This window comes from Rutidosis leptorrhynchoides, chromosome 9 (assembly GCF_046630445.1).
Source record: "Rutidosis leptorrhynchoides isolate AG116_Rl617_1_P2 chromosome 9, CSIRO_AGI_Rlap_v1, whole genome shotgun sequence".
NCBI classification, from domain to species: domain Eukaryota; kingdom Viridiplantae; phylum Streptophyta; class Magnoliopsida; order Asterales; family Asteraceae; genus Rutidosis; species Rutidosis leptorrhynchoides.
Window position 1 is genome coordinate 364,613,399 of NC_092341.1, and position 11,915 is coordinate 364,625,313.

General features: G+C 35.6%; 1 protein-coding gene and 1 pseudogene across 1 annotated transcript; both read right to left on the reverse strand.

Annotated features, from left to right (window-relative positions):
* Positions 1–1,137: 1,137 nt before the first annotated feature.
* LOC139866127 (mitochondrial uncoupling protein 5-like) lies at positions 1,138–2,408 on the reverse strand (annotated as a pseudogene).
* A 2,561-nt stretch (positions 2,409–4,969) lies between these two features.
* LOC139866178 (NADPH--cytochrome P450 reductase-like) lies at positions 4,970–10,389 on the reverse strand. Its single transcript, XM_071854329.1, has 17 exons — positions 9,864–10,389; positions 9,581–9,640; positions 9,417–9,493; positions 9,269–9,326; positions 9,071–9,154; positions 8,902–9,008; positions 8,614–8,811; positions 8,442–8,534; positions 7,770–7,995; positions 7,592–7,675; positions 7,309–7,460; positions 7,086–7,182; positions 6,801–6,950; positions 6,634–6,711; positions 6,154–6,276; positions 5,949–6,062; positions 4,970–5,327 (listed from the first exon to the last, which is right to left on the reverse strand). The coding sequence occupies exons 1-17, from the start codon at positions 10,161–10,163 to the stop codon at positions 5,247–5,249; spliced, it is 2,082 nt and encodes a 693-aa protein (XP_071710430.1). The 5' UTR covers positions 10,164–10,389; the 3' UTR covers positions 4,970–5,246.
* Between the last annotated feature and the right edge of the window lie 1,526 nt (positions 10,390–11,915).

The following is an 11,915-nucleotide window of genomic DNA, read 5'->3' on the forward strand; positions in this document are numbered from 1 at the left end:
TCATAACAACGTTGATTCGAAAAACAACGTGTATGAGTTGAGAATCAATCATGGTGACATCGAACGAGCTGATCCGGAAAAAACAAATTTGAATGGAAGTATAGCTATTCTGAATTGATACCGATCATTCTAAAACTAATGTTGATGTTTCTTTTCTAGTATAATGATGGGCCTACCTGACAGTGTGTACACGTCATCGATGTGCCACGTAAGCCCAACATATTAGCTCTAAAAGGCTCGAGCCAAATTCCCAAAGGTATGTTATATTTTATCTTCATTTGTGTAACTGTAGCCTACTTCGCTTCTATGTTGTTCAAATTAAAAAAGAGAGATATTTTATGAGTACACTGACCCATGTACATATGATTTTATTTTCCTGACCTGCATTATATTCAGGGATTGGATGGACTTGTATGCTATGTTGCTAAATGGTGTATATTTATTTTTCAGGCCAAAACATGGATTTATTTGAGTGGAAGGATGCACTGGAAGTAGCAAATGCACCAAATGCATCGGAAAACAGGCTATCAAAACACGAAAAAGATGATGCTACGGATGGTTGTCAGGAACAATGTAAGGATCTCTTAGTTCGGTTTTCGGTTTTGGTTAATATGAAACTACTAACACCATGTTTTCACACACTTATCTAACTATAGTGAATTTTCTTTATTTTATTTTTTCGTATGTTACAGCAATAGACCAGTTGCCAGACTGTACTTGATCGATCGATCTTATTTGCATTAGAAGATATGGATGGAACTCATTCTTTCTTAGAGAACTTATTGCATTTGTCATTAATTTCTATTTGACCTGTTTAAGATAAAGAACAACCCAAATCGACCCATTTATAAGTGAATGGGTCAAAATTGTTGCCTCTACTTTTGAGTTGTTGCCTCTACTTTTGAGATGGATTATAACAGTGAGGTTTTTGCAGGAAGAAGACATGTTAAGTGATTTATATTCGGACTCAGATGAGTACATAAGTGACGATGAGGATACCGAAAATGAGGGTTCGTGCTCATACAAAGATTCAAATCATGACTAGTGAGGTATTTGTCTTAATAAAATGTCGATTGTAATTATATCAATTACAACGTGATAACTGCAAAATAATACTCTAAATAAAGAACAAACTAATAATAGGAATCACATTCTCTTTTTAATACTATAGTTGTTTAAAACCATAATAAAGTTCTCACTAGTACCACATTTTCATCATCATCATAATTCATAATCTACTATAACTATAGCTTCATAAACCGTTTGATCTCATTAAAAATCCTTAAGCAATTTACGAACTTGTTCAAGTGTCACAAAAAGCACCACAGTAAACGGACCCTGTCTCGAAATAGTCGGTATAAACCCTTTATACAACGCCATGGGCCCTTCTGCTCTAACCGTTTTAACAGCACAATCAACCGCCCCTTTATAAGGTGGCTCAACCCCTGGCTCAACTTTCATGTTCATCACTCTTGTCTTAATCACATCCACCGGATTCGAAGCCACCGAGGCCACAAACCCCGCCGCAAAACTCGCAGTCACATGTGTCCCCAACCCATCATTCATAACCCCCTTCGCTAATATCGTTTCTTTAATCTGATCGTACGATGCGAGCTGAGATGCAGTCACGATCATAGCTCGGTTCACGGTTAACGACGAACCTCTCCAGAGGCTCGTTACGCCTTCTTGTTTAGCCATTCTGGTAATGGCGTCTATTACGCTTTTGTAGTTTCTACGTTCAGCCACCGGAAGCCTTCAGTCTGCTTGCATTCTAACCATTGCAACATCGGCTGGGTTTCCGACGGCTGCACCGACCCCACCCGCTAATAACCCGGAACCAATCTTCCGGGTTAATGAAAATTCACCAGTGGTGGGGTCGGACCATTTTTCCCTAAATATTTCGTACAGACCCATTCGGGTGGTGGAGTAGAGTGTTTGGCGAAGGACGGTCGCCGATACACCGGAAAATAAAGCAGCTACCCCTTCGGTCCGGAAAATTTTGATTCCAACCGATACGGGTCCCGCTGTTTGTGGCCGTGGCAATGCATATGTTGTTGCATTGCCGGGGCCGTTTAAGGCGAGAACACAAGGATTTTCGCCTTGTAGTTGCATGCGGACTTTGATAAGATCAAGAGGGTGAGTTGAACAACCTGCAATGATGGAAGCTATCCCACCTTCAACAAATCCTTTGACACCCATTTTCTTGAGCAAACACAAACTTAACTTGTATATCAAGTGGACCAATTTCAATTTAGGATAGTTAATTCAGAAATTATAATGGAATGGAAAATAAAAAGTAAATTTGATTGATTGAATTAGGGTTTGGGTGTGAAGGGTGTATTTATATCTTCGTATTGAACGAAAAGGTATTTTACGCGGATGGCATGAAAGATGGAAAGACAATCTTTACTAGACAGGTTGTTTATGAGTCATTAAATGTGGAGAATAGTTGTGTAAAATTTTATTTGACTTGTTCCCAAAATTAGATATTTTAATAAAAATTTGAAAACGACTAAGGTATAGTTTCTTAAATATCGTTAATTAATTAATGAGCAATATACTGGAGATATTATTCAAAAATAAAAAATATAGTGTTAACGGTTGCATATTAATATGGCAAGTGAATCGATTATAATGTCATCCTCTTTGGTATACAAAAGTATACAGAAACAGAGGTCAGGAAATGTTTTAACCTTAAACTAACCGTTTGGGCTGTCTTTGATTTTTTTTATTGAATTAAACAAAAAATAAAAAACTAGTAAAAAAAGTGAAGTGGAGCACGCATGTTACGTGTGGTTTAAATATTAGTCCACTATGCACGCACGTACCTTCGGGAGGATACTAAAATCGTATTGCAGAAATTAGATCTTTTAAGACATCCCGATGGAACAGGTGGATCGGGTTTGAAATTTTGAATGAATCCGTGAAAAAATCCCCTAAGAGTCAGTTTGGAGCTCTATATTTTAAGCATATTAATTAATACAAATTAATGCAACTATGCATCCTTTTATTAACAAATTATAGTTAGAAGTTTTCCAACCAGGGAGGTGATATTTCCAAATTATATTCTGATAGATCCACACATATTTTATGTTATCTTTCAAAAATACCCTTCACTGTATTCTATCAAAAAATTTGTATAACACATAATTTAAGAATATTTTAGTACATTTATGTAGATTTATCAAAAAGTGATTTGAAAATATCACTCCCCTTCCAACAATGATTACTACGAGCTCATAAGAAGATATACTAATTAAACTTTCGGCGACACGTACAACTTGTAGATTGTAGAAAAAAAGATGGGACCCTCCATGAAGATGGAAACCGTAGAATACATATAATTAACTGAATAGGTCACTTTATTTATTATATTCATGATATCATGATTACGTTACTAATTTGACTACTTACAGTTTGTGACTTATTAAACGCTGAAATAAACAAAGTAATTTAATCACGCGGATAGATATAACTAGTCCGGACCGGTCCGCGCGTTACAGCGGGAGCTTTCGGCCTACGTATTCATATTTAACGTAGCGTTGTGTATTTACAGAGGTGAACACGGCCCTTGTGTTAAGCGCCGTTTTAGATGTCGTTGTGTTAAGCGTTTTTTAAAAAGTATCGGTTTCGAACGTAGTTAGTTTTGTTTTGTTCAATAAATTTTTCGAGTGTAACGGTACTGTCGGAAAAATTTAACTCGCGCGAACAGAAAGATACGGGTTGTCGTTGTGTTTAGCGTTTTTTAAAAAGTGTCCGTTTCGAACGTGGTTAGTTTCGTTTTGTTCATAAAATTATTTCGAGTCTGACGGTGCCGTCGAAAAAATTTAACTCGTGGCGAGCGGGAAGATACGGGTTGTCGTTGTGTTTAGCGTTTTTTTGAGAAGTGTCCGTTTTGCGTATAGTTAGTCCCGTTGAGTTCGTAAGATTTTTTCGAGTTGAACGGTGGTCTCGGCAAAATTTAACTCGCACCGAGCGAGAAGATATGGCCCGTTATAAATTCAGGTGGAATTAGTTTCTTTTATTTTAATAAAAATATATATTTACACTTTTAACCCCTGAAAAAGTGTAAACTTGAGGGTTCGTTGTGTAAAAATAGCCGAAGTTGAGGGACCGTTTGAAATGTGAACGTAAACTCAAAGCGACAATCCGATATAACTGAAATGGCGAAATTCTGCATGGCTTTTAGCATGTAAAGTATTAGTATTAATAATAATAATAATAATATTAATATTAATATTAATATTAATATTAATTAATATTAATTAATAATCTATCACGCGAGATGTTGAAATTCATTTACTAGGCCAGGACAATCAATCAAGGTAGTTAAGCAGGTACATCAACATAGATAATCAACTTGTCCATTTGAGCTTGTTTGAACAAGTCTATGAATCAAGACTAATACGTATCCTACTTTCTAAAACATTGACCACTACAAGCCAAGAGCAAAAACCATGAAAGGAGTCACGAATTAGCTTCTTGTGACAGTACAAAACCAAAGTCAAGACGATAAATACGAGTTAAAACTTGTTAAAAACATACGTCCATAAATTATGTGAGCCTCAACATGGTGTTAGACTCTTATGAAATGAAAATTTGAAATAATATCATTATAAGGGACATAAGGGGGCATGTGAGAATGTGACCCAATAATTGGCATGAAATGAAGGGTTCCACAAAATATGGCAACCTAACATGGATCTGTTGCCCCACCTTAATTGGACACGATCTTCATCCGGTAACATCCTCCACGTTAGCTTTCTCAAATCCAAAAAAAAAACAAAGGAAACGACTGTTGTATTTAGTGCGTTAGTTTTGAAAATTTCATGTGGTTTTATAATTTATATTAGGAAAAATAAAAAAATAAGAGAATGCGTACAAAATATACATTTTTGAAGAAGTTCTAAGAATTATAGTGGTGTATAAAACTATAAATATGTGGTACAGGCTTTTTTAGATAAATCCATGTATGATGTATGTTTCATAGTTTCCTACAGTTTCTAATTCTATTTTCTATTTCAGAGAATGAAAACTACATTTGGAATATTTAAACGAATTTCTTACATTTTCTATTGTCTAAACAAAAATAACCTAAAATTAGTGACTAGTTAGAACAAACAGACCCTCGATGTATTTAGATAAGTATGTAGGAAACAATAATAATTTAATGTTTTTCATCTTCTAATACTTAGGTAACGAAGGGTGAATGGGCTTTGTATCCTATATAATTTGTATTAATAAGATCACCAAACGTCTCTCAGATACCGTCCATCCATCTGCAGTTTCTTCACAAACGCCTCTACTTTTGAGCCCTCCAACTTATCCTGAAATTTGTCCAAATATTAGTTATTAAAATTTACCATTGGTAGTCACACTTAAAGGGTTCTTAAACACAATCCCTTGCAACTAATAGCAGAAAAAAGTCCTACATGGCTACATAATACCCTAATTAACAAATAAACACTAGAATAGCGATTAATGTTAGTGTCATTAAATTAGATAATAACACTACTATTTTTTAAGAGATTGAAGACACTGATGGTTTTCAGAATAACGTTGCAATAAGCTATAGAACTGAAGGTGTAAATATGACACATCAGCACGTAGGGTAATGGGTCGAAATGAGGTGGAACTAGATGGGCTGGGTTCCCTATAACACTTGTTCAAATATTAATTTGTTTTATGTTTTATAAGTGGTAATGTATTACATTGGATGATTTCAAACCATAATTTAGTAACCCATTTGACATGTTTTCTTATAGGCCAAGTTGTTTTAATTGATTAACAGAAAGATAAAACATAACCCCCGATCGACTCATTCATTCATTCATTAATATATGTGTGTGTGTGTGTGTGTGTGTGTGAGAGAGAGAGAGAGAGAGAGAGAGAGAGAGAGAGAGAGAGAGAGAGAGAGAGAGAGAGAGAGAGAGAGAGAGTATCCATGCCTGTTCTTGGACGATAGTATGCAAAGTGCGATGAACATCTCTTGCCATACCCTTTGCATCACCACAAACATAAATATATCCACCTTGTGATATCATATTCCAAATTTCGACAGCCTGCACAAACACAAAATTATACACATCTATAAACCAAAATCCAGAGGGGCCCAGGCTATTAGTATATTCATTGTTTTATAAGTGTACTAACTTTTTCCATCATCTTATGCTGGACATATTCCTTCTGTTGACCCTCCCTCGAGAATGCAACAATCAACTCTGATATCACTCTTTGATCCACTAAACTACTCAGCTCATCCTCATAGATAAAGTCCTTCATTCCAGTAAAAGGAGGATATAATTAATCAAAACAAAGGTTTGCATAAACAGAAGGATTGAAACGTATCGGATCAAAAATGGATTTGGGCCAATATATAACGTATTTGTGTACGGACCGGAACTGCTTTAGTTGACCTGAACTGAAGCTGAAACAATCGCAGTCCATAATGTAAATTTTTAGTGATAACAACTGGTGCGTCAAATAAGATTAACCTAATTAAATAACAATATTTTGGAGGTCGGTGACTTTCAACCCGATTGACCTCGTATAAGTATAACATGACCCAGATTGAACCATTTTTTAGTGAAAGGGTCAGAGTTTCCTCCTTTAAAAATAGGCAAAAAAGCTTACCATTTGGCGATTTCTACATCCGAAGAACAGTAAAGCAGGACCAAGTTGAGCACCATCCTCTTTCATGGCGTATCTTTCCTGTTAAGTTTTATGCACAGTAATTATAAACTCACACTATGTTGTTTGAAAGAGGTTAGATTAAAAATTTTATTGAGCTCAACTCAAACCTGTAGGAATCCTCTAAAAGGTGCGAAGCCCGTTCCGGGCCCAACCATGATAATTGGAACTGAAGGATCTTGTGGCAACTTGAAATTAGATGATCTGATAAACACAGGTGCCGAGCTACACTGCAGACTTTTCTCTAGAGAAACTGCATTCTGATAATGTGACCAAATATTTATATAAAGAAAGCCACGTATGTCAAAGAAAGAACGAACTTCAATTAAAAACCCAAATCTTTATAAAAAAAATCATTACTAGCTAAAATAAAATTAAATTATCTAAGCGTGCACCTTCATCCATGTAGAACAAACACCTTTGTGGATGCGGCCGGTGGGACTTGGACCATGGACTAAAGCACAGGTCACATGAACCCTATTAGGAGCAAACCTGCAGGAAAAAAAAAAAAAGCATGTCATCCATGATGTCATCTATCGATATTGCATGATCTGTGCAAATTTGATTACAAAAGGTATCAAATTGTCACTATGATATGTAGGGTGCTATAATTATTACCTCGGTGATGAAGAAATAGAATAGTAGCGTGGTTGTAAACGAGGGGCTACAGCAGCAAAAAATACACCAAGTGGAGGTTTAGCAGAGGGAAACTCTGACATTATCTCTAAAAGACTTCGTTGTGTCCCTACAACCCATTGAGAATAATCATCCTGCAAATAACAAAAAATGCACCAAGAGAGTTTATACTAAAAAAACATCATTCAGATATTTCCAGAAAACAAACTAGATCAAGTATTTCAGTGAAAGAAATTTAAATGCTAAGTAATAGAAATTTGTTAACCTTCCCCTGAGGAGACGCTAAGAATTTTAGCCTTTCAGCATGACTAGGTTCACTTGCATGAGCAGCCAACGCAATCAAAGCAGCCTGCACCAATCATCATATAATTTAAATCGATCTTGTAATTGAAGGAGAACAAATGTATACCGAGAATGATTATAGTGCAGCTCAATTATATTACCTTTCGAGGGGGTGTTAACAGATCTACGTAACATGCCAAGGCATTGCGAACAGTACAAGGACCGGGAAACGGAGGCGGCAATGAGCCGCCAAGGGTTGTACCGTCCTCGTTATCGGTATGGATAGAGAAGAGCAAATCCAAAGGTTGACCCAGCAATGTTGCAGCTTCTTCAACAGTTTCATCACAATTTTCAGCAAACACACCCACATGATCCCCAGTTTCATATCTAAGAAAGAAAGAAATAAAAGGATCAGTTTCATCAAACTAGTTTATCTTTTGGAAGATGATAACAACAACTACATTTAGAGGTGGCAACTTCAACCAATCCATGAATGAATAAGCTGTTGTTTGTTTTTCTCTTGGCAGACCTTATTATTTCTTATGTCTGCGTGCCCACGGGGACATTTTTATTACAGACAGTTTGTTTTTCTGAAGACATAATATAAAATAATGTCTTATTAAGTCTGCAGCCTCGCAGACTTAGAAATATGCTTCTAAGACAGAATTAAGCTATTTTGCAAACATAAAAACAAATGGTCTTCACTATTCAGCTTACAGAGCTTTAGACCACATCTTCTTTACAGACATGGTCCGCAGACCTTCAGACAGAAACATCTTAAAAAACAAACAGCGTCTAAGTCAATTCATTAATGTTATGTACAAGAAGCATACATTATGCCAGTGCCAGAAATGTCGAACTCAAGATGAATGCAAGATCTATCAGATGCAGGCTTGTGAAGTTCTTTCTGAACAGCAACATTGACTCTACACCAGAAAAAAACTATAGGTATCAGTCAAAGCTAAGGGACCCACAAATTCAAAAAAATTAAATATAATCACGCACCTGCAAGGATGGTGAATATCATATGAAATATTCCCATTAGAACCATTCATGTACTTATTATCCTCAGACGATACACTAGCAGGATCATGAACCACAACTCTATATTCATGTATAGCAGCTGTGTATGGAGTAGAAACAGTTTTTGTTTCATCTTCTTTGTGAAACAATCGATCTAACTCTTGCCATAACGTTTCTCGCCTGAAGCACATTTTAAGTTAAAATCTAGTTTGTTCATATAGCTAGACATAATATAATGTTCAAAAACTGCATAATAAATAAACTGTATACCAAGCAGTGAAGTCATCCTCAATGCATTGATCATCATCTCCTAGACCAGTCGAAACAAGGCGCTTTGCACCTTGTTCAGACAACTTTTCGTCTATAACCACTGCAATCTAATTGAAGACTAGACTCAGAAAATGAAAATATATAGTAGATGAAACTGTGAATTATTTACCTTGTTAAAATGTTCATACTGCCTGTTACCCAGACCAAAAACACCATACGTAAGATGTTGAAGCCAGACACCTCGCTCATTTTCCTACACAATAACAATAGCACAACACAAAAATTGATAATTATTAGTGTACATCATTATTAATAATTAATAATTCTTACTAAATAAACAAATTAACATATTATAAAATTTACCTACCTCGGTAAACCATTTGTAAAATCGTGCAGCATTATCAGTAGGCTCTCCATCTCCATACCTGCAAGGTCACAGACACATATTCTGAGATGCTTCCAACATTCAATGAACCAAGAACACGGAATACATATTCAGGATACGTTAAACTTACGTTGCAACCATGAAAAATGCTAATGTTTCCTTTTTAAGTTTTTCTTCGTATTTGACCTCATCAGCTGCATAATCATCCTAATGAAATTAACAAATATAATTAGAAAGTTTTCTTTTAGTTGGTAATCTTCACCTAATGGCAAAATTCAATACTATTACACATACCAAGTCAACAACTTTTATGACAGCCTTTTCATATCTAGCCTTAATTTCCTCTGCTAATGCCTGTCATTACACAGCATTACATTGTTGAGAAGGCTATCAAACAAATTAAAACTGAATAATATTCAAACAAGAGCTGCTTCTTAGTAATCAATAGATACCACATTCCCATAATAAGTGACTGTTAGTGTGGGCTTTGAACAGGGGCGGAACTTAGTGTATCACACAGGGGGTATTCGCCCCACCTGGATATTTAACGTAAGTGTATAAAAGTATTACTAATTACCTTTGCAAAACCTTCAGCAGTGCCGGTTTGAGTACCGAAAAAAATAGTCAACTTAATCTTACCAGATCCAACATCAATATCTTCTTCTTCATCATCATCATAAGGTACAGCTGAAACAGCTTTAGGTACAACTATAGGTTTCGATTCGTCACTGGATTTTTTCCATACGAAATACGAAAACCCTAAAATTAGAGCAACTGACGATGTAATTATTATGATCAATCCATCAGAAGATGTTACCGTTATTCCAATTGATGATTCAATTGAAGACCTTACAAATTCAACTAAACTCGAATCCATTTATTTTATTTTCTCTTTATTATAGTAGTATATATATTTAAGATACGATAGTTATGTAATTGCAATTGCACTGTATATATATCTACATAAATCTCGCTTAGTCTCTCTAGGTAGAAGAGTGAAGCCACGGTGGTGGTGACGGGGGAGATATAGGCGGTGCAGCGGCGATACGGTGGTGATTTGGAGTTTAACTAGGTTGACTATTTAGTCAGTATGAATGTCAACTGCTTGGGTAATCCTGCGGCCACTGGCGGATCCAGTGTAGTAAGGAGGGGGGCGCCCGACCGCAATGAATTTCGAAATTTTAGTGCAAATTTTTTCGGTTTTTCGATTTTGCCCCGGTGAAAAAAAAAATTTGCCCCAAAACCTTCATATTTTGTCCAAAAACCTTCAAATTTTTCTCAAAAAACTATATATTTTGACCCAAAACATCTATATTTTGCAAAAAAAATTCCCTACGTTTAAAAAAAAAATACGCCCCCGGTGAAAAAATTTCCTGGATCCGCCACTGCCTGCGGCCCGTTTGGGTGCAATGCATATATCCTCTATATTACTAATCCGGTAGTGTAAGTCCACGTGAGGCCTCCTGGTGATTTCTCAGCCTTATCTTTTTTCTCATTATTTTGAATTATTTTCAATAATTACAAGAAAATGACACGCGTCCTTTTTATCAATCGTGTTTCAAAAGTAGGGTTTTTTCATCCGCCCAATCAACCGCTATCAACCGAATCGTGAGAAAATCCTACATCTGTTCTTCATCCGCTCAATCCTATCCCTCTCTAATTAGGGTTTCGATTTCATAATCGGTGTTCAATTCTTCATCCAATTCACGCACATAAACAGACTGCCAAATTGAAGTATGCGTTCTTTTCTTCCTAAATTAGGGTTAGCAGATCAATTATCATCATAATCATCATCATCATCTCCGTTCAAACGTATCTTCGATTTTTTTAGGGTTTCTAAACCTCCATTACAATCCACCCACAATCAACCTCTAATTCCTCTGTAATTACATATTCGATTCTGTTTGGTTTACCAGTCTTATTACGTTAAAGGTATGTCTTATGTCCGCTGACGATGTATTTGATAGTAGGGTCTTGGATTTCGTAATGATCTGTAAGTGTGATTACCTTTGTGTTTCATTCTAGATGCACAAACGATGTTGGCATTAGCATAGCGCAGCAAAATGGTCGATTAAAATTGATATGAAGACAATTTTCTGAAGGTATCCCAATTTGTTACATTGTGATTCTTATTTTTTAACATTTTCTTAACAAATAATCAACCATTGTTGGAGCTTTTTATTCGTTTTGAAAGAAGGGTTATTTTGAATTTCATCACTTTGGATACAAATTATTTACTTCCGTTTTGTCATTACTTATATTGTTTTGTTATTTGGTTTTTTTATTAATATGTGCAAGCACTTATCATCACGGGTTTTCATTTTTTTTTAATTATACAGTAGTTAGAAATGATTTTTTGGTGAGCAAACAATTCCCACTGGATTTTGTATCCACAATGATTGAATACTGGATCCCAATTTTAACTTCGCTGCCACAACTAATTAATGTATTAATTCGTGAGAATGTCAAGGTGTTTTAAGTTTACTTAAATTTCATTTGGTGAATTCATTTATTGGAGAGTCTGGGATGGCCATGATTATTTAATTGAATAGTATGATAAAATCATGATTTTGTTAACAAGACTGATGAGATATACACTTTTACCCACTGCAAATGATATTTGGTACGA